A 23,913-nucleotide genomic window follows, 5' to 3' on the forward strand; every position below is an offset into this window, starting at 1 on the left:
CAAGTCTAAAATGAAAAGATGCAAGTTTTTAGTTGAAAATGTATTACATCTTTGTGTAACATTTTTATATGCCACATATATTTTATATGCATATACATTTGGGATACACACAATGGTTAGTTGCTATTTAGAATGGTTTTGTGTTGTATCTTTGTATTTCCTCATTTAAATTACTTTTACTATGCTTAAATGCATAATCTACACATATTTATTTAAAATATATGTGCTTTTTCTACCTTCTTTGTGCAGCTCTAAATTGGAAGAAAGTCTGTATTTACTAATTAGGTTCATTCTGCAGAAATTACACTAACTATAATAAAACAGTAGCTATAATTTCCAGGGATTATAAATACATAATGAATTCTTTCTACTAGGGAAATCAGAATTTATACTAGACCTATTTTAGGATGTAGACTCTCTCACCTAAGCACCCTCCAAAGAAATTGGACTGCCAAATTCATAATCTGAATTTGGCTATATGGGTGGGGAAATATGTTGCACGAAGTGTTACAAAAGGCATAGGATGTGAAGACGCAATAAACTTTGCTGCAGAGGTATTTTTTTAGGCTTTTAAAGTATGATTGCTGATACTTTGTTGTCTTATATGTACAACAAGGTTTAATTTCCAAATCGATATAAAGACCTTTCAATGCTATAAAGTCAAGTAAGGATGGTGAGTCTCGTTTCTCAAGGATAATAACATAGGTATTGTACAGCAGATACTTATAGTAATTAATACCTTTCCTGGTTCAAAAACTATAGGCAAATCTTTCTGGGGAAAATATGGGCAATAGGAGAGATTAACAATTTAGATTAAATTATTGCTAATCAGAAGATAATCTGATCTGAATTACATAATTCATAGCATTATAATCAGTTAAAATTCTGATTTCAAAATCTATTCTATATAACTGAAATGCTCTATAATTACGATCAGAAATAAACTATATTTTACATTATTCTAAATCTTTTTAACTGTACATCACCCAGAATCACTCTGTGAGTGAGATGGATGGTCTCTAAATTTGACAAATAAACAAATTTATGGATCTTCTTAAAATAAATAAAGTATTAATTTACAAGTGCAGTTTGGTTTAGTGGTTAAGAAGTTTCCTAATGAACTATTGAATAGTTCCACTGTGAACCTGTCAATCTTTTAAATCCAGAATTGGTGGGAATGACATTTCTCAGAGTGCCCAGAAGGGGCACTCTGAAAAATGTTAAAATATCTGCCTAGAGCAGGGGTCCCCAACCTCTGGGTCATGGACTAGTACTGGTCAATGGCCAGTTAGGAATTGGGCCATGCAAGTGAGCAAAACTTCAACTGTGAATGCACAGGATCTAGGTAGCTCACAAAATCACCACCAACCACCGGGGTCTCTGGAAAAATTGTTTTCCATGGAAGTAGCCTCTTGTCCCGAACAGATTGGGAACTGCTGGTCTAGAGCACTGATGGCAAAATAAATAATTAAATACAACTAAATATATAAGTCTAGTTCGGGCTTATTCCATAAAGGCAGTGAAATACTGATACTAGTTTAGCCTTATTACATCTACTGAATGTTGTCCAAAATGCTTTTTAAGATGCACTGCTCCCTGAACAGGATTGATGGATAAGAAGAATTTCCTTCAGGTTACTGTGACCTATTAGCACACATTTTGCAGAGAACATACTTCATGTTCATTGGTAGTTAGAAACCCAGTAGACAGACCCCAATGAAATGACTGCAGCAAATTTTGGCAAAATCTTGCTTGTTAATATTGTTTTACGTAAATCAGTAAAGTTGAAACGTATGGGGTTTTTTCTTACTTAAATCATCAAACTTTGAAACTTTGGTTGGGGAGAGGGGAAGAGGCAGATTATAGTTTAGTGATAGAAGGCTTTTTAAGGCTTTCCAAAATGTCAGCAGTATTTTCATAGTTGGTTTTTACTGGGATTAGAATCAATTCCACTTATCCATGTATTCTACTGTGATAGAATGTGTACCTGGAGAAGCAGTGCAGGAGAGTTTTGGCAACACAGAACTTTCTCAGGGAGAGATCTGAATAAAGAGTGGTCTTGTCCCGAGCTGGATGGGGAAGGGTAGCCACACTTTATAATCTCTTAGAATAGATCTAGAGTAGGGGTGTCAAACTCAAGGCCCAGGGGCAGGATCCGGTCCATGGGGTGCTTAGATCTGGCCCACAAGGCCAACCTGAAAACAGCAAAGAAGTGGCCCGCAGTGCCTCTGCCAGTGAAACTGGACCTCAGGAGGGCTGCATGTGGCCCTCATGAACTCCATTTTCAGGAGGGTGGCAGAAGGCGATCACAGCTGAAGACAGAGCTCGGGAGACATTTTCTCTGGCAAAGCTCTGGGGCTGCCACAGGCACCCCTAACAAGAGTGACATCAAGCTGGCCACGTCCACTCCAGCCATGCCCACCCTGGTCCTCCAAGGTGAAACACAACCCTGATGCGGCCCTCAATTAAATCGAGTTTGACACCCCTGATCTAGGGGATTAGAAGATTTTTTCCATTAGTTGTAAGCAACAAAGGATTCAACTCAATTGGATTTCACTGGGTTTGGGCCATCACGCATGGTGATGTCATTTCATAGGAAAATACAAACATCAACTCTTTCCCATAAATAAAACTCAAGGTTGTTGGTTTTTTGATGACAAATGTAATCCTGAGAATATCCATGGCTTTTCCCATGCAAAATTATAAGCACATATGCAAATGAAATGAGCCATGCTGCTCAGTTGAAATAGAAGTGATCTGGGAACAATAATTCTTTCTTAAATGAGTTTTTCTTGGATTCCAGGCCTTTTTTTAACTCCAGAAACTCTATTTTGCTTTTGAGCCTTCGTTTATCTACTTCCATTATCAACATTTAGATCAGAACTGCTTTCTGAGCACATGTCCAAACAATATCTCCTGGCCCTCTTCTCCATAGTAGCATTTCTGTGGTCTTGTAATTAATAGGCTGACAGAAATCCCATTGGGTTTTAATGGCCTCCCTTCACACAAAATCTATATATGGTTTAGCCACTAGAGGATTGCACAACTATGCTTAATTTTTTTTAAAAAAATCCCATGGCATTTCCCTAGCACCCTTTTTTGTTAATGAAACAATAATAGAATAGATGGAATTCATGTTCTCCAGTCTTGTGCTTATAGATGAGAATATGCCCTTCCTTCTTTCAGGTTTTTTGTTGCTATAGATACTGAATTCCTTCCCCGTGTATTTCAAATACAACCTTCAGGACCCATTAAGCTAACACTTTTGCTACTGTTCAGCTATGCTGTTTATTGTTAAACAGTGTCCTTCAGTATAAAGCAGACCAAATCTCTTTAGAATGAAGGAAGCTCAATTGTGTTCTAAAGTGAAATGGAAGCTTCAAAGAAAAGATTTGGAGGGAAAGGCCCTGACCCTGAATGTTCAAGACCCAGCAAAAAATAATAGAAAAGAAGATACTCGATGTTGATAGAATTCAATCTCTGGTTCACCATTTTGAGAGTTTGATGGAAATGGGGCCATGGGACACTTCATGAAAGCAGGGATGAGGAAACTATTTGTAACCATAGATTACTTGAAAGCTAGTATCTTGGAGTAAGAAAAGACAGAATGCTGGATTAGCCACAGGTTGATGGTCAGATCTGTGTCTATCTTTTATTTTCCTTGTTAAAAATACAACTAAGCAAGCCCAAATCCTCAAAGGAAGAAAGTGGAAAAGATGCATCAAAACAGCATAAAAAGACAGAAAATTGTAAGGATGTGTATTCGTACAGAACATTCAGAAATGCTTTTCATGAGAGGCCGTATTTATCCGAAAAGAAGGGAGGCAGCACTAGATTTAAAGCAGGAAAAACAATGTGCTGCCATCACAGTACTCTTAGTCAACCTAAGTTGGATTCTTTGATTCTATTTAAAACTATTTGAGAAAAAACAAAATCTTCCTCTCAGTCATATAATCAATATTTTGTATTAACATAAGACACAGACATATGTCTTGTCGGGTTCCACAGGCCGATCAATATGTTTTATTAATGTTATTAATTTTTATTTCAGAGAAAATGTTACTGTATTTAGAAATGTATAAAGGTCACATGTCAAATGAATAAGGAAGAGTTTAAAAAAATGGCAACCAACTCAAACATTTAATGTAATTTATATATGTTGGCCTGCTATATACATATACATATACATATACATATACATATACATATACATATACATACATACACACACACACACACACACACACACACACACACACACACACACACACACATATATATATATATATATATATATGGGGGGTGAGGGAGAGAGGGGGAGAGATTAAAGAATAGGTAGTTTAAAAATTCATGGTATAATATAGTATGCTATATTATTTTATTTGATTAATTTTCAGTGATACAAACATACATATTTACTAAAAGACTGACTCTAAACTTAATATATTTATAACTGATAAAAAGGTTAAGCTCACAGCTAAATTTCAGTAGAGCGGTGCAACTAAGAGATTTAACCAGCTGACGCAGTCTCTTGAAACACATATTCCTTCTAATATGATTTCTCCCAAAGCACATCAAAATTATTCTTCTGAAGCATCCACACTACCTACTAGCAAATTTTTCTCACATCTCCACATTCCAGTCAAGCTGATTTTAAGCTGAATGTGATAACACTATGTATATGTTTCACTGACAGGACTCAAGAGACATAGCAGTTAACAGGCCTCCTGCTAAGGAAAATAGCCATTTGGTTGACCTCTAAAGAACTGTCTCTGAACTAATGATTAGAAAAGTGGCAAAGTTGTATTGTGTACTGTGCAACTGTCAGTGGCCAAGGAATAATCTGTCCCTCATAAACTAGATGACTGTTTCTCTCTCTCTCTCTCTCTCTCTCTCTCTCTCTCTCTCTCTCTCTCTCTCTCTCTCTCTCTCTCTCTCTATCTATCTATCTATCTATCTATCTATCATCTCTCTCTCTCTCTCTCTCTCTCTTTCTCTCTCGCTCTCATTCTCTATGTCAGTGTTTCTCAACCTTGCCAAGTTTAAGATGGGTGGACTTCAACTTCCAGAATTCTCCAGTCAGCCATGCTGACTGGGGCATTCTGGACATTGAAGTCCACCCATCTTAAACTTGACCAGGTTGACAAATACTGTTCTTGATCATCTATCATTAATATTCCCTCAAATGCCAAGACAGTTCATGCCTGCTCTTTTCTGTGTCATAGATTAAGGTTTTCCAAAACATCTAAGATAAATTTTTAAATGTGTATTAATATTACCTATATACATTCTGCATGAAGGGTGAATTATGGAGATGCACAAATCCACAGCCATGTAATATAAAGCAAAGAGAGGAAAAGATATACTAGAGTTTCTTCATTCAATTCTGATTATATAGGAATTATTTCTCTGAAACTGGAATTTCTCGAATTATCATTCCCAAAATATGTTAGCTGATTAAAACCAACCATAGGTAATCTTCACTTAACAACCAAAATTGGATCTGGCAAATTCTGTCACTAAGCAATGTCAGTATCACATAACTGTAACAGACTTACAACTTCATTCTGCCATGGCCATTAAATGAATAACCAAGAGCTACTAAGCAAAACAAAACATGACCATGACTTGTGATTTTTACCGCTGACTTCTTCATTGATCCTGCTCATTGCAAGTCATCTATGAGGCATGTGAGTTGCAAATTTCAATCACACCACTGCAAGAATAGAGTAATGATCATAAGTGGGAGGATTGGTTGTAAAGTTATTATTAAATCTATTTGTTGCCCATCTCATGTTACAAGGCAACTCTTAGCAGCCTAGAATGGGATAAGATATACAGATAATATCCAAACAATTATAAATATAAAAACATTGTCTCTTCCATTATTAGAAGTTATGAATGAGGTGGTGTCAGAGAAGAGAATACCCAATTCATGGTAAGAAGCATATATTACACTTTTACAAAAGAGGAGACCGATTTACTAAAAATTAAGAATTCAGACCAATCTCCTTGTTAAATTCTGATTATAAATTGTTTGCTTCAATATTGGCAGAACAACTTAAAAAATACTTAAGTAGTTTCATTCATTCTGATCAAAATGGGTTTCTGCCAAAGAAACAAATTAAAGATAATATGAGGATAATCTTAGATACTTTGGAATATTATGAGGCACATCCTGAAAAACAATTGGCATTCATATTTTTGGATGCTCAGAAGGCATTTGATACCGTGAATTGGCACTTTATGCTGTTACAACTGGAACAGATGGGCTTTGGTGAGAAATTTACTGAAGCCATACAAACTATATATTATAAACAAACAGCTAAGATAATGATAAATGGAGATTTGACAGAGTCTATTGAAATAAAGAAAGGGATAAGACAAGGCTGCCCATTATCACCATTACTTTTTGTCTTAACATTAGAAGTTTTAAATAGAAATGTCAGAGAAGGAAAAGAAATAAAAGGAATGAAAATCAAAAAAGAAGAATACAAGCTACAAGCATTAGCAGATGACTTGGTCTTCATTCTAGAGGATCTATTAGAAACAACACCTAAATTGATAGAAAGAATAGAAGAATATGGAAAAGTAGCAGGATTAAAAATAAATAAAGACAAAATGAAGATCTTGACAAAGAATATGTCAACAAGACAAAAAGAAGAGTTGGTGGAAACCTTGGAGATGCAAGTTACGAACAAGGTTAAATATTTAGGGATATATTTAACAGCAAGATGCAGCGCTCTTAAAGACAACAACTACTACAAACTTAAACAACAGGTTGCGTTTGATCTGAAGAAGTGGGAAAACCTACAACTTTCGATATCTACAATTAAAATGAACATTCTACCTAGAATTTTATATCTGTTCCAGACAATTCCAATTAAACTAGGGAAGGAATATTTTGATGATTTAAATAAAATAGTGTTGAAGTACATATGACAGGGGAAAACGCAAGACTAAAACTTAAATTATTACAAGATGCAAGAACAAGAGGAGGATTGGGCCTGCCCAATTGGGAAATATATCACCAGACAGCAAATTTGATATGGATTAAAGAATGAATAACACTAAGGAATACCAGATTATTGACCCTTGAGGGACATGATATATTGTTGGGATGGCATGCCTTTTTATGGTACAAGGGAACTAAAATACAGGGGTATTTTAGAAGACATTATCTATGGGAGGCTTTGCTACTAAACTGGGAGAAGATTAAAAGACAATATTATTTAAAAATTTCAGTCTGGCTATCAACTTTTGAAACTTTTTCATACGCAATAATATACAAAAAGGAACTAACAGTTAAATATGGTGAAATATTGAATGCAGAGGGTGAACTTAAATCTATACAAGAACTGGAAAAGGAAGGCATAAAGATGAACTAGTTTTCATATGTGCAAATGCAATCTAGATATGACAAGGACTGTAAAGAGGAAGGTCTTTATGATAAAATGACTGAGAGATAAAATTTTGATGGGTACTGATGAAAAAGTAATTAAAAAACTTTATGGACACTTACTAGTGGTTAAGTTAGAAGAAGAACAAGTTAAAGGAACTATGATTTCATTTCATTTCATTTCATTTATTATATTTATATGCCGCCCTTTCCCCCGAAGGGGACTCAGGGCGGCTAACAAATCAAATCAGGAAAGGGGGGGTACAGACAAAAAAATAAAAAATAAACGATACATAACAATACATAATTTAAAAACACACAACAGTCATACCATTCCAGACGGGGGCAACAGCTCTTTAGCCCCAGGCCTGTGGGAACAGCCAGGTTTTAACAGCTTTGCAGAAGGCCTGGAGGGTGGTGAGGGTTCGAATCTCCACGGGGAGTTCGTTCCAAAGGGTCGGAGCAGCCACAGAGAAGGCTCTCCTCCGGGTAGTCGCCAGTCGACACTGGCCGGCGGATGGAATTCAGAGGAGGCCTAATCTGTGGGATCTAATCGGTCTAGCGGAGGTGATTGGCAGCAGGCGGTCTCTCAAGTACCCAGGTCCAGCTTGGGGGGAAAATTTGGGGCATGGGATTGAATTAAAGAAGTGGCAGAAATTGTGGTCTCAAAATTACAAAATGACAATGTCAATAGCATATAAAGAAAATTTGTATAAGATGTTTTACAGGTGGCATCTACCCCCGATAAGAATAGCAAGAATGTTCAAGAATAAATCAGAAAAATGTTGGAAATGTCATTAGGCACCGGGTTCATATTACTATATGTGGTGGACTTGTGCAGAAGCTAAAAGATATTGGACTAAGATCCACACGTGGTTGGAGAAAATGACACAAAAATGTATAGACTTTAAACCAGATACTTTTTTATTGGGAATTATACCAGAAATATATAATAGAGACTTGAAATATTTGATTGTAAATGTTTTAACAGCAGCTAGAATTATATTTGCAAAAAATTGAAAAAATGAGAAAATAGGAGGAGCAGGAGGAAATAATTCAAAAAATTATGGAATGTGCGGAAATGAGTAAATTGACATTTGAAATTAGAGAACAAGAAGATTAACAATTTTACAAGGTTTGAGATTTGTTTTATCAATGGTTAGATAAAAATCATGGTAATGCAAAAAGTGGGAGAACTTTTTATATTTTAAGAAAATTAGAATGATATATGCAATACTATAAGGGTTTAGTACAGTTAAACAGATTAGAACGATATAATGGAATGATGTATTTATGATTTCAATATATAGAATATTTCATTTAAAATGTAGGAATAATAACGAGTTGAACTATTGATGCAAAATGATGTTATATGTATGGATTCAATATTTGGAATATCTTGTTTAAAATTAAGGAATAATAATTAGAGTTGAAAAATTGACATACTTATGTTTATGTAATGAACAATTTGTGATTTGATATATAATTATAAGTGGTGACCATGGAAAGGACGCACAAAATCTTGTAACCAAACAACACGGAAATGTAAGAAGGTTCTGTGTGTTTTATGTTTTTTGTTTGTTTAAAAATAAATTTAAAAATATAAAAACAGATTAAAATTGAAAAATAAAAAATAAAACAAAATTTAAAAATATATGATGCAGCAGAGAGGCAGGATTGCCTTCTTTGTTAATGCACCAATCACCTCCAGCCAACAGCTTCTCTTTCGGGACCCTAATTTAATTTTTGTCAGTGCTGTTATAACTTCAAAAGGTCGCTAAACAGGGCAGACCTATCTTTTTCATGCCTTCCATATTACTTATTACTTTAATTTTACTTTTTGTTTTCACCGAGTACCTGAGGATTATTATGTTGTATTGTTTAGTTTAGCATCCTTTTTCCCTTACCTTGCTTGCCTATTTTAGCCAATAGGTGATACAGTTACCTCAAAAAGAAAACTTGTTTGCAGTGTCCAGTCCCTATCATCAGGATCTTCAGTGTACGTGTACTAATATAGGTTTTCTCAACTGTCGTACAAATAATCCTCCCCCATATGAATTGCAGAATCAATGAACAAATAAATATTTGGTTTGACGTTATGCATTGCATCCACATGCATGTACACATCCCCAATACTCCCACAAGGTTTCTTGGGAAAGAGAAGAAGGCTTGTTTGTTTCTCTCACAGCAAACATGACTGGTATCCTGCTGTTAATGGTAGCAAAAACAACCAGTATCCAGAGAAATGACTAGCAGGCAGGCAGGAAAAGTGTCACTGGGAAAGGAAAGAAGGAATACACAACTCCAACAAAATATGATTTTTTACCTACAAAGAGAATATTCAACCTAATTTTGGAATAAATCGTTTACTGCCTGATCTGATTCACTTGCACACATACAAAAACATAGCCCTTCTCCGCAACTCTGCTAGGATGGAAGTCCTGGAGGGTTTGCAGGCCATATAAAAACAGCAACCATGCCAGAGATTCAATAGAAAACACTCTCTTAACAGTTTGCTATCTTGTCTACAGACAAGATTTGGTTGCTGCTGCCTAATCCTATACATACACATTATGCTTTAGTTTTTCTAGTTAACATTTGCCCTCTTCGGAAATACAGTTGACTTGAGGTACATTAACCTTAGCCAGTGATGGCGAACCTTTTCAGCACTGAGTGCCAAAAAGGTAGTGTGGAAACGTCGGTATGTGTTTATCGGGGCCGTGCTCAGGAAAAGCCAAACTTCTGGGCTCTAGCGTGCATGTACACCCAATGATCAGCCCGTCAGCACACATTTGCAGACCGGGTTTTGGCACTACCGTGTGTGAGAAGTGAATGCGCTCCAGAAAAGCCAAACTTCCAAGTTCATGCATACCCAACAATCAGCTGGCCGGTGCGCATGTGCATGCCAACTTTCAGCACTGCTGTGCACATGAAGTGATAACGCTCCAGGAAAGCCAAACTTCTGAGTATCAGTGTGCATGTGCACTCAACAATCAGCTGGCCAGTGCGCATATGCACACCAACTTTCGGCACTGCTGCACACACAAAGGACAGTTGATTGTCGCATTCACATACATGCAAGAAACCCAGAAGACAAACAGGCAAGGCAGCATGTGCCGGGCGACATGACTTTGCGTGCCACTTTGGGCATGCATGCCAAAGGTTCACCATCACAGGCCTTAGCTGTTAAAATACATTCTTGTCTTACTATTAGTCTCACCAAGATACTGGTTCACCCCAAAACCAACACAGCTTCTCTCCTGCAGATGTTATTTCATTTAAGTGGGCAGGGAGGATTTATGAGAGAAGTACTCAAGATTGTAATACCTGGAGTGAACACAAAATCCCAGTTATCCAGGATTAGAGTGCCCAAGACAGGTACTGTATACTTCAAATTCAACCGATACAGATTCCATCCTTATTTTCTGAAATGAATTTCAACTGATTGACAGTGTCTCCATTTAGACTGAGCTTCAATTTGTGTTTCACTCATCTGTTCTATTCTGTCTAATATTATGACAGCAATTTAGAACCTGGAACAGCTTCTTTGGATTTAGTTGGAAAGGAAATAGACTTGGGGCATCAAATTCCAAAACTCAAGTAAAATCTGCCAGTAGTTTCATGTATATCAAAACAGACAATTGGAGACAAACTTTTCTTTGAGGTGAGGGCTGCATTTCATTTTTGAATGACATAACAGAGATGACACTTCAAAACATGGGTCCAGAATAAAATTAAATGACTTAATGTAACTGAAATTAATCACATCTAATCTGATTTCTCCCCATACAGTATACTTAATCAAGTCTACTTTTCATAATACATTAAAATTATAATTCATCAGCAATTTGGGGATTATAGTCAAAGCTGCAGAGTGTTGCAGGCAATAAATCTCAGCTATGGGGAAACAATATAACATAAAATAGACAATCACAAAAAGTTCTGTGTTCTGAATTTTCCCCTTTGAGAAAAACTAGTAAAATGTAAGAAACAGACTATATAAGTTTATTCTTAAAGGCTACCTGTTCTGACCTAGGCTTCCCAAAAGCATGCAGCAAACTCCTTGTCCCTTTTACTGTGAATTCTGCTCATTCACATCCAACAAAGTCTTTCAAGGGAAGATTTACAGTCATAGACTTTATCTGGCTGGGAAAACTGACAGGCCAATGTCTGCAAAACTTGGCAGGAAGTCTTGGAGAGTGACGAACCAATTAAGCGAACTAATTGTCTCCTGAAAACTCCCCTCCTCTTTCGCTCCTCTTTTATTTCCTCAGGGGAGGGGCCATTCATCATCCACCTGTGGCCTTATTCCCAAGTTGACCCCTGTTCTTTAGCTGTTCCCTTCAACTGACAACTGTGGGCACGCACACACTGGGAACAGGCTTCAGCTATTCATCTGCTTCACTGATGTCTGACTCTGAAGGCAGCTGATACCTGGCATAGGGCTCTTGCCCCCTCTCTGCCTCCGACAGAGAGCCCTCATCAAAGCCTTCCCCAGACTCCAAGACTGGCCCCTGTTCCTCCCCAACCTCCTCACTATCTGAATCTGCTGCCAGCTCTGTTGGCTGGAGGCGGGCCACAACACTACCAAATGGACAATTTCCCCGAATTTTGTTATAATAGAACAGTTCACAGTTTCCTGGATGTCTCTATGCAGACTGAAAAATGAACAGAAGTAATAGTTTACTTGCTGACACTAATTACACATACAATTCTTTGATGGTCTGATTGGGTGCCTCTAGACTTATCTAGAATTTCCTATCAATATTATTTGATTGTCCTTCTGCTAGTTTAACTACACTTCACTCCCCTGAGCTACTGTGGTCTATTCAGCAGAACAGAGTCTTAAATAAGGCGTGATGATTAGAAGATAGCTCAGAAGTCTAGCCAAGAAATGGTATGTCTCTGCAGATTAGCACATTAAGTTTACCGGTCTTTATGATCAGAGATCCCTTAAGACCATTCATCCGATACTCTGGTACTATGAGGGATGTGAAACTTCTTGAAACAATAACAACACCTGCTGCTGCCTTTGTTATTATTATTTTTTTCTGTCAAAAGAGCACTCATGGCAATTAAGTAATCTCACGTGAGACTACTAACCTGACCTAATTAAAACCACTTGGTTTCTCATCCAGGAAATATTTGGGAATAGGACAATATGGACACAGAGGGAGGGGGATATCTTATCTCCCCTCCACACACACACACCTGTGAATGAATTCATTTGTTTATTTAACTTTATCCTGCCTTTATTACTTTATAAGTAACCCAAGGGGGTGAACATACACTATATTGCCAAAAGTATTTGCTCACAACTGAGTCTGATTATGTGGATGGGTGAGCGAAAACTTTTGGCAATATAGTGTATCTAATATTACTTCCTGTCCACACCTCTACAACAATAACAACACAACAAGAACATGAATGAGACTAGAATGCTAAATCTTAAGAGAAAAACCTGGATGAAGCTCAATAACTATATTTTCCATTTTTTTTAAAAGTGAAAACACAACCCACTAAAAAAAGGTCAACATTAATTAGGCAAAATGAACAAAGAACACAAATACATCCTTCCTGATACTGCGTAAGGCATATATGCAGGAAACACAGAGCCGTCTATAAATATAATTAATGCATAAGTGCAAGATATGAGAAGATTTCAAACATTTTACAGGTTGAGGTTACATAATTTCCTACATCTCAGTCTTCCTCTAGATCCAAGGCCAAAATAAGTTTTTCAAAAGACAGTTCTGAGCTATGGACTCACCGAAGTATTCTGACACTGGATGCTGGTACTGTTGAAACGCAGGGCAGTGACACGGGAAGGGTTCCCAGGGATATGGAAAATGCATTCGTAATTGCGCTGTCCAGACTGTGGCTGTGGCAGGTTTTTGGCAGTTAAAGTGATAGGCTTCACTACACCAACAGGGATATAGATCTGGGTGCTTGGAAGGATCTGAGGGCAGTCCTGTGAGAGAGAAAGATTTTAAAAACAGGTTTTACATCTTTGTTTCATGTTTGATAACAATGGTGTGAGCATTAACAACAATCTAATTTACAGTACTGTGTTTCCCCCAAAATAAAACCCAGCCTTATATTTTTTTTTTGCCACCAAAAAAGGTACCAGTTCTTATTTTCAGGGGATGTCTCCCACTGACTCACCTCACTTGTTCACATCACCCCCAGCATCCGTTCTGCTGTCAGAGGCCTTCATGAACTTCTGTGGCTGGCAATGCCGGCAATGCTGGCAAGGCTTTCCTGAAGGCCTCTGCAGCTGATCACAGAGCTCCGGATCGATCTGGAGAAGAAGTCAGGCAGCAAGGCAGGTGTTGGGGTGTGCGAGACCTGGCTGCAATAGTCTGAAGGTAAGTAGTAGGGCAGCTCCTCCACCACCTATCCCCATCCTAGCTTAATTTTTACCCGTGTGCCTTGCCCCACCCTGTGAACCCAGAAGTGGATGGTGTCTTAATTAGGGCTTATTGTGGGGTAGGGTTTATGTTGGGCACACGTGTAAAAATCAACATGACTTATTTTTATGATAGTTTTTTTTTTTTCAGGGCAGCATAGTACTAGTTTACTATGGATAGCTCTGAAATAAAATTACGCTTCAATATGAATATGATAGCCTTAACCCCTTTAAAAAGCTATGCATTATAACTAAACATTCATAAAGGAAAATTGTTATTCAAATGACATACTTGTCTAGTGACTGATCTACACTTGGAAATGCTCTCCCTAAAAGCTTCTCCTTGCTATCATCCTACTTCAACTAATAAGGACTCTCCAGCCTGTTATTTTTGTATTCTACTCTTCCTCACCTGGATGCTCTCAAGATTTGTGGTTTCCAACTCCTGGCATTCATTCTACTAACTCAGCTTCTTCTTCCCTTTCTATTTTCGTTTTTTTGTTAAAGCCTTTCAGAATTCTGGCTCATGGGCTTTCTTACTGCACTGAAAGTGCAGTAAAACTGATCTGCCTCCAATTACTCCAGTTTGTATAACCATTATACCCAGACCACAAAAATGTCTGATTCATGACATTTCTGCTTATAGATAGCAAGACCATTTAATGATTCAAAATACAGCTTATAAAATGTTATAGTTGCACTCATGTTAACCTAAGTCATCATTGTTAGGTACAGTTATTCACAAAATTCTGCTTTAGTTAGGTTTTACTTCTGTGATATTTACATACGTCTAGATTGGAAAATCACAAATACTAACACTAATCTTACTGCTCCACCCATCCCATCAGTGGAAAAAAGTACTAATACTTGGCTTTGCATACATGGAAGGGGTATATTAGAAATGGAAGAGCATCTCACAACCTAATAACATTCCTGGGCAGAGCCCTCAATTGGGGGGGGGGGGTTAATAGTGGGGATTCAAGAAATTTAAGGGCATGTTAACAGCACCCTCAGGATGTCTTGTACAGATATCCAAACATAAAGCACACACCTGTGGGTTGTTCCTTACCACCCAAGCAGTCTCTCAGATTCAGAAAGCTCTCTAGGGCTGAAAAAGCAACTTTGGGACAACCATGACCTGGATGATTGAGAATCTCCATAGAAATCTCTAGGGCTCAATGTATCTTATCTATTTCAAGGATATATAGGTATACTTCAAAGCCCTGGATGCAGTCACCATTTTATGTTCCTGTGTAGGTGCTAAAGACAATGCCAGAAATAATTTTAAAAAAATAGCTTATAGATCAGATTACGTCCGAGTCTGGCACCTTGCTTTGCCACAAACTGACATCTAAATGGTTTGAACATGAACCTCTTGGAGCACTGACCTTCTAGTGATTCATGCATGAAGCGAACCACACATAAATGGTTTCTTTCTGATTCAAAATAATGTACAGTATTTTGTTTTGGACATAGACCAACTTGAACGTTTTTGTAAGTGGGGAATGTTTTGATAATGGAACCATTCTGGTTTAGTGATGTCATTGGAAGATGTCTTGCCACTTGTAGTTCAGATGTTATTTTTATCCCCAAGAGAATCCTGGCTGTCAACCCCACTAGGTAGAGCAGGCCAGAAAATCAATAGGAAGCCATACTTTATCGAGATAGGCTATAATAACTGTATCTTACAAACCTCTTACTTAGGCCACAGCATTTAATTCCCTCATCTCCTTCCTCTCATCCCCTCTCATCCTAACATATCAGAAAGCTGTCTATTGCTTAAACATTCCAAATTCTTATACATTTATTTAAACAAAACATGGAACATCCAAGTTACTTTGAATTATGTTACAACCAAACACTACCAACTCAAAATAATTTCCTTCAGAATAAAATTATTTCTTTCAAGATTTGAAAAGTTGTTTTTCATGTACACCTCTACTAATTTCAGATGATAATGATGTTGTTATTCAACAAAAAATTAAAAATGAATGCAGGTAGGGAGTTTTCTGTATAAGCCATAGGGGCATCATGTGGATGTCCAAGAGAATTATTTCTCTTCCTTTCTTGCTTTGCTATTCAAAGTGCTGTGTTAAGCAGAAGTAATTGTTAGTGGAAATATGGCCCATAACAAATGCTACATAGCAGGAATCACAATATACATGTATTTGGAATTATTGAGTTTTCAGTTCTTCTTGTGTGCCCATTGCAAAGAGAATAAAAAGGGGTTGCAACACAATATAGGCTGACAGTTCTGTCACAAAAGCTGCCAGTGAATTCAAAAAAACAGAAGGACCTTGGAGTATCAGACAAGCTGTTTACCATGGTATTTCACTATTCAACTTGCTATGAAAAGAAAGGCCAAGGCAATTTTGACAAGAACACTAGAGAAAAGCAATGCAGTACAGTGGAAGAAAGCACTCCAAGCCAAGTTTGAATTTATCATCCGCTATGAAGCTCATAAAGTGAACCTGAACCACTCTATTATCGCTATCCTATATCCTAAGCAAAACACATTTATCAATGTATAACTGTGCCCAAATAAATAAAATGTATCACAGCTTAATCTGATGGCTTGGTTTACACTTACTGAGACTCTAACTGGGATCACACAATACATTCAACCTCAAACTAAGAGCCAAGGTGACGCAGTGGTTAGAGTGCAGTACTGCAGGCTACTTCTGCTGATCACTGGCTGCCAACAGTTTGGCAGATTGAATCTAACCAGGCTGAAGGTTGACCCAGCCATCTATCTTTCTGAGATCAGTAAAATGAGGACCCAGATTGTTGGGGGCAATATGCTGACTCTGTAAACCGCTTAGAGGGAGCTGTAAAGCACTATGAAGCGGTATATAAGTCTAACTGCTATTGTTATTGCTAAACCATCCACTTTATTTTAGCCACATATGGAGGGAAAATCCAGCCGTAGGCTCCCTGAGGATAGGCTCCCACAGGAGTCCAAAGGCTTGGAAGACTAAGCCTCTGGAAGACCAACCCATATTGACCTGCAAAACAAATAAGGTGGAAACCATACATTGAAATTTAAGCTCCTTAAATGTAGGATGAGATACAAATATTAAGCATGATAGTAGGCAGCGTAACTAAGAAAACTGGCTTTTGTTATTTAAGGATGCACTAATCTTTGCTGTTTCTCTAAGGCTTAACCCAAATAAAAGGCAACATATACTGAATAAATAGCAATCTTAGGGCTATAATATCTCTGTTTACTTAGCACTAGTACATGATGCCCTCTGAAAGCAATAATAAAATCTATAAAGGTGCTTAACTTTATCATTCAGGTGCTGAACAAATGTTAACTCCACCTTGTTGACAGCTCTCTATGAGAAACAAGCTGCGGAACAACGAGATGGGATGTGGATCCTGACAAACCAAAATATCAATCTTCCTTTTTTCTGCCTGTCTGACCTAGAATTACAACCTGGCCTAATATTAAAAAAAGAACCTTCAAAAAACCCCAAATATATTACAAGGTTATTTTTCAGAATATCATCCAGCTCTGTCTTTGCAGAACTCAGCGCATCTTCCCATTTCTTTGTGGTACCGATCACCGGCAACAAATCATTGGCATCTCCGGGTGCACTGGTGGAAATGCTGCAGCTACATTTGATGGGAAACAAGATTCATTATTGACTGAGCCAAATGCTCAGCTATCGTCTGAGCCGTGGGTGAACTTTCCCAATTACCTTCAACAAGTGGCTGTTTAGCAGCTGGCAAAGTAGAGGCCAAAAGCTCTTCATACCACTTTTTGCTCTCATAGTGCCAGCTTCGCTTCCCAAAAGCCTAACTGCAATACTCAAGAGAGCAAGGGAGAATAAAAATAAACAGGACCAGCCAGGAAAACAACCTCAGTCCCAGAAGGGCACCACTTCAGCAACAATATCCTGATGCAACACCCAGATTAGCCAGCCTAATGGCAAAGGCATTCCTACCTTAAATAGCAGAAAGAGAGGAGAATAACATGTTTTCAAGTTAAGTGTTACAGACTTCAAAAACTGGCCTTTAGAGCCTAAAGATATGTATGCTCATTGGGGACTTCCCTAGAGGCAAACCAGCATATGCTTCAGTTTAGCGCAATTCAGGAAGGCTTATTCTATAAAATAGACATATAGCAAAGGCAAGAAAGGTGTGTGTCTTCCTATATCAGGAATGACTGCCAAATACCCAAAGGCCTGGTATCTAAAAAAAAAAAAAACCTTACAGGAATTCTCACCAATCTATCCCTTGCGTCAATGAATTATCAAAGCTACAAAACAAACAAACTAGCTCAGAATAGTTGGCAAATCCCTGCTCCTTCTCTCTCAGCTCCATGAATATTGAGTTTCCTGGTTTCTAAAGTTCAAGCAAGTTTGTCTCACTTTTTTTTTTCAAAATGAATTCAACATCCTGTTCCTGCTGCCTCAACACTCCTGAAAAAGGGACAGGTTGGGAAATTCACTGTTAGCTATGAATTTGATTATCACAGCTCTTTGATCTTTGATAACCAAATTCATGGGGCATCCTGGTAAATGGGCCAGAGGTATGTGCTATTATAACTATGGAGAGTCCTTAAAAGTGCTTGCAAAGCAATCTGTCACAAAATATGCCTCCTCAGATGCCTAGACAAATACAATGAATGAGCTAATGTGTTTTTCCATCCTAAAGATATACACATTTTAGTGAATTTTTCAACCAGAAATGCTCCAATCCTGCTATGTTATATTTGGCATATATAGGGAACAGTGCCTAATTGAACAAAAATTCTGCCTTACTGAAAAACAGGAAGCACCTGGTACCTATGGATTTTTTTTCTAAAGAGTTTCATGACTCAGCATTCATGACACTGGAGTGAAAGTTCCTCAGAAGAAATGGCCCTGATGCTACTCAGGATTTTTCCCAGCTGCTCCATTTTTTTGAATAGCCAATTCTCAGGATTAATGAGAACATCTCCTTATTCAAACACCACAAGCTTATCAACTGCTTAGCCAACATATCTTTTCCTGGATAGCAGAGACACTGAATTTTGGGCAGCAGTGTGAATGACGATCTTGTCATCTACCCATTTAATTATACTCTAATGCTGTATGTCAGGGGTTCCCAACCTCCTCCTCCCCCAGTTTGTGGGCCAGAACCTTTACACAGCATGCCAGAAACCAGGCCATGCAAAATAGTGAAGCCCCATCAGCGGAATGCAGGCAGTACATGAAACCATGCTTCCTCTGATCCATGGAAAAACCTCTTTCCACAAAACTGGTCCCTGGTGCCCAAAAGCTTGGGGGGGGGGGCACTGTTCTAAGTCATCCCTGCACAGATATCTTGTACATCTTTCTCATATTGTAATATATCTCTGATTTTGAAAAATCACATCTTCATGTATCTGATAAACTTGATACAATAGAATGCTCTAAGCATCTAAAGCAGAGGTGTCAAACTTGTATTGTCACGGTGGTGTCACGCAATGTATCAAGACTTCCCCCTCCTTTCGCTAAACTGGGTGTGGGCGTGGCCAGCACATGACACATCTGGCCTGCAGGCCATGAATTTGACACCTCTGATCTAAAGAGTTACAAAAGTAAGAAAGAAAAGTTGCAAGTGAAAGCTCAAGTGTCCTCTGAGTGACAAGATGATAGAAAGGATCAAAATTATTAAATAGAAAAAATGCTCAAAATCCATCATAGTAATCTTTCCTGTTTTATTTAACAAGCTGCTTTTCCCATTTTTATTTATTTCATTATTAATATCTATAGAAACATTATTTTTTTTAAAAAAAAACCCTCACCAACTTATCTCCTTAGCTGCTCCCAAACTGTGGAAAGTTTTTCTACTGAAAGCTTTGACAGACCTCAAAAATCTCATAAATTTTAGAAAAGCTATTATGAACCAATTTGGAATCAATGAAAGTAACTTTTGGGCAGTTTGGGTGGGCGGGGAGACAACAGATTTCCTGATATTTTGCCAGGAAATGTGACTGGCATCTTTGGAGGCAAGATGGTCTATGTATCTTCACATATTTATGTGAAGACAGCCCGCCTCTGAAGATAACAGTTAAATGCCAAGAAATCTGTTCCCTGGACCATAGTTGATGAACTCTGAACCCTAATACTGCCCAACAGATAGCAACCATGAAGCTGTACACCATTAAAAGTTAACTATTTTATTTTCCCTATTTTCATCATTTTCCCCAAAACTGGAGGTGTCTATTATTAACTCCCAATTATTATACCAATAGCTATTTCTAAGGCTACTTGGTTGCTTGTTTATTAGAAACAACAAGGAGAAGGGAAAACAGTGAACAAAATTGTTAGGGAATAAACTACAGTAAGCACCTGCCTTCAACGAATATGTTTCATCAATTTCATCTCTCTCCTTCCACCTGCTTTCAATTTTATCAAATCATGTTTTGATTAGATAAGAAAATTAGGAGATTGTTTTGTTTCACTATCCAAATTGCATCCTGTTGTCATTCAAATGTTTTGAATTAAAAATAATAATTAAGCAGTCTAGGTGTTAAGCGGGAAGTTGTGTTCTGGCTACAAGCAGCCTGAATGCAGAACAATTATTTTAAAAATATAGAATTGTGGGACATCAAGAAAAATGGGTTTAATACCCTTTTCACCAAGGCACAAAAAAGCACCTGCTCACAGGCCAATTCAACTACGCAATGAATAAAATACTACACAATGAATAAAAACACCCTACAAAAACAGGACAATTCTTCTTATATGTAGCTTTTCTTGAACACTCCAATGACCTGGAGTATGCTGTAATTCAAAAGCAAAGAGACCTAGTTGGTAAGGTAAAGGTTTTCCTTGCACATATGTGCTAGTCGTTCCCGACTCTAGGTGGCAGTGCTCATCTTCATTTCAAAGCCAAAGAGGCAGCGCTGTCCGTGTCATGAGGTCGGCATGACTAAATGCCAAAGGCGCAGGGAACACTGTTACCTTCCCACCAAAGGTGGTTCCAATTTTTCTACTTGCATTTTTACATGCTTTCGAACTGCTAGGTTGGCAGTTACTGGGACAAGTAAGAGGATCTCACTGTGTTACGCAGTGCTAGGGAATCGAACTGCCGAACTGCTGAGCTTTCTGATCAACAAGATCAGTGTCTTAGCCACTGAGTCACCAGGTCCCTAGTTGATATTATACATGAATAATTATTGTATAACTTTTTACTTGCACACAGCACCTTGTCCCCAAAATGCTACACAGATTGTGCTTCCTGACTTGGTATTCCTAACAGGAATTCAAGAAACAATGAATCAGAAACAAAAAAAGGTTAAAAATCTATGGGTTAAAAGTCAGAGCCAGGGGAATTTTTCACTGAGTTGGGTTTTTTTTTTTTTGGCTAAAATGTACAAGGTGTAGATTCCTTGCAATACAACCTGGCTCAGAGCTTACCTAAAAGAGTTTTAAGGAATTGTTCAATACTTATGAAAGGGTAGCAATCCAAAGAGACTGATAAGTCTTAACTCATCCACTGATTCCAACTATAAGAAATTCCAGAATGAAAGTGATGATATCCTCTGCCCATTCAATGCTACTTTTACCACTTGAGTTGAGAAGCCATAAGAGATCACAGCGCATGAGTAAATGCTAGTGACTGCTTGTTCCATCTTGAGCAATGATCTGATTAGATCCCAAATCCAATAGTATTTTCTCTGGCTTGATTTTCTCCAGAAGTAGAAATTCCTGAAGCTTTACTCAAAACAAGAACTGCTTTTGTTGGCTGAGGGTGGAATCGCCAATATTTGAACAGATTGCTGTAGTTTGTAGCAACAGCTTCATCTTCCATAGTCAGCAAATAATATTTAGCTCACACCTTAAGAAGCTTCTGTGGCTGATTCCTGCTTAGTAAACATATTAGAGGCATATAAATCAGGGTATTGCATTTTTCCGCCATTAATTAAGCATGAGCAGACATAGGACGGTGTAAGGACTCTCATAGTAGGCCATATACTGATCACTCCTTCAGCACTACAAAGGAAGTACCATTTGTTTATTATTACATCCAAAATGCATGAAAATACATTTGTCCCCTTTCAGATTTTTTAAATTTTGTATATATTTGCTACTGAATGTTAACAGAGTTTCATGTGGATTCTACTACTGGCAAAAGTATTCGACTCCTAAGATTATCAGTTGATTTGAAGGAGAAATTAGAGACAGATGTTTCAATTAATGGGATTCTAATCAGATGTGAGTGTCATGTCTTATTTAAAGAACAGAATTCTGTATATTCAGTATCAGAGTCTGATCTTCACAACATGAGTAAATAAAAATAGAAGTTTTTGGCTTAAATGAAAAAGCTACATCAAGGCGCAAAACAATATCCAGCAATCTGCGGGATCTCTTTTCTTTACTACATGTTGGTGATTCCATAAGAAAAGTGTTCAGTAAATATGAGGTTCATGGAAGTGTAAGTGTTGTGGCCCGCCTGCGGCCACCAGCAAGTGAACCACAGCTGGCAGCAGATTTGGACAGTGAGGAGGTTGGGGAGGAACATGGGCCATTCCTGGAATCTGGGGAAGACTCTTGATGAGGGCTCTATATGGGAGGCAGAGAGGCGGGAGGCAGAGCCTCATGCCAGTTATCAGTTGCCTTCAGAGTCAGACATCAGTGAGGCAGACGAACAGCTGGAACCTGTTCCCAGTGTGCGCATGTACTGAGTTGCCAGACAAAGGGAACAGCTAAAGAACAGGGGTTGACTTGGGAGTAAGGTTGGATGATGAATGGCCCCTCCCAGAGGAAATAAAAGAGGAGTGAAAGGGGAGTGGAGTTTGCAGGAGACAATTCGCTTAATTGGTTTTTGACTCTCCGTGGCAGGTTTTGCAGATATCGGCCTGTCAACTCTCCAAGCCAGATAAGGTCTGTGACTTTACATCCTCCCTTGAAAGACTTTGCTGGATGTGAATGAGCAGAATTCACAGCAAATTAATAAAAGGGTTTTGTGTCGGGACAAGGAGTTTGCTTCAGGCTCTTGGGAAGCCTAGGTTAGAACAATAGCAAGGTGGAAGACAGTGCTTGCCAAAAGAATAGTGCAGCTCATGGAGTCGTTGGTGCCCTCTTGAGCTTGGCTGTTTTCTTGCAGATATTTCATTAACCAACTAGGTAACTTGATCAGTGCCACTAAGTATGGGTTTTCTCCCTGTTTATACACAGTAAGCAGAGTGGGAGGGGTTGTGGTTTTCTCCTTGGCAGTTCCTGGCAGTATTGTTTTCTGCTTAACTGTTTATCTGATGTTAATCCTTGCTTATCTGGGTGTTGGCTACAAACAAGGATGTGTTCTGATCTTTTTCTTTCCTTCTTAGTTTTTTATTATCTCTTTTGAATGGTGGGTACATGTGGCTTATCTCTATATGTCTATTGATGGTTGATTTGTCTGAACCCCAAGGAGTTCCTCAGCAGTTTTGGATTTAACTTCGTCTAGAATGCTCAGTTTCCCAGTCAAAACTATATTTGAGTTTGACCATGTGTCATGAAATTAAGGAGTTTTCATCTTGTCTTCTGAGTGCTATCTGTCTAGCTGTCTGTCCTACATAGAGGCGATATCACTTAGCTGTAAGAGTGATGCAGAGACAATAGTGACAAAAGAGAGAAAGAGAGCACTTATAGAAATCTGAGCATTTTTCATTTATTCATTTAGAGAATGCACTTGCTTAAGACCACAGGGACCACAATTTGTGCCTGCTTTTTGTTTTGTGTGAACCACATCGTTTTAACGATTGCATAAAACATAGCTCAGAGCAAAGAGTAAATTTAGTCAGTGTGCTCTCTCTCTCCTACCAGTTTATACCTCAGAAAGCATCTGCTTTTACAGAGGCTGGTGGAGAGAGGGGGGGCAGTTGTAGATTCTCCTCAATTTCTCTATATAAGACAATGGTCCTTTCATCTTGATCATCCATATTCTTCTGGGAGAACAGGCTCACCAACTCCAGCAGCAGCCTTTGCCTTTAGCAATTGTTGACAGAATTTGACACATAATAAATAAAATAAATCCCTCTCTCCCTTTCACATAACCAGCCCTTGCAAAAGCAATCACATTGCTGGTGGCTGGGTGCTGGATGAATGACTGCCAATCTGTTGTGGTTCCTCCTTGGAGGCTGGTGCTC

General features: G+C 38.2%; 1 protein-coding gene across 3 annotated transcripts in view; it reads right to left on the reverse strand.

Moving 5' to 3' along the window:
• Window positions 1-23,913, reverse strand: part of PLXNA1 (plexin A1) — a 380,392-nt gene that overhangs the window by 107,154 nt on the left and 249,325 nt on the right. For all 3 annotated transcript variants that reach the window (XM_087708971.1, XM_087708970.1, XM_087708972.1), the window contains exon 10: window positions 13,170-13,370. In XM_087708971.1, coding sequence (XP_087565097.1) covers window positions 13,170-13,370 — 201 coding nt within the window. The remainder of the gene's footprint in view (window positions 1-13,169; window positions 13,371-23,913) is intronic.

Source organism: Thamnophis sirtalis, unplaced genomic scaffold, assembly GCF_051295495.1.
Source record: "Thamnophis sirtalis isolate CommonGarterSnake01/CBP01778 unplaced genomic scaffold, rThaSir2_p1.2 scaffold_3, whole genome shotgun sequence".
Taxonomy (NCBI): Eukaryota; Metazoa; Chordata; class Lepidosauria; order Squamata; family Natricidae; genus Thamnophis; species Thamnophis sirtalis.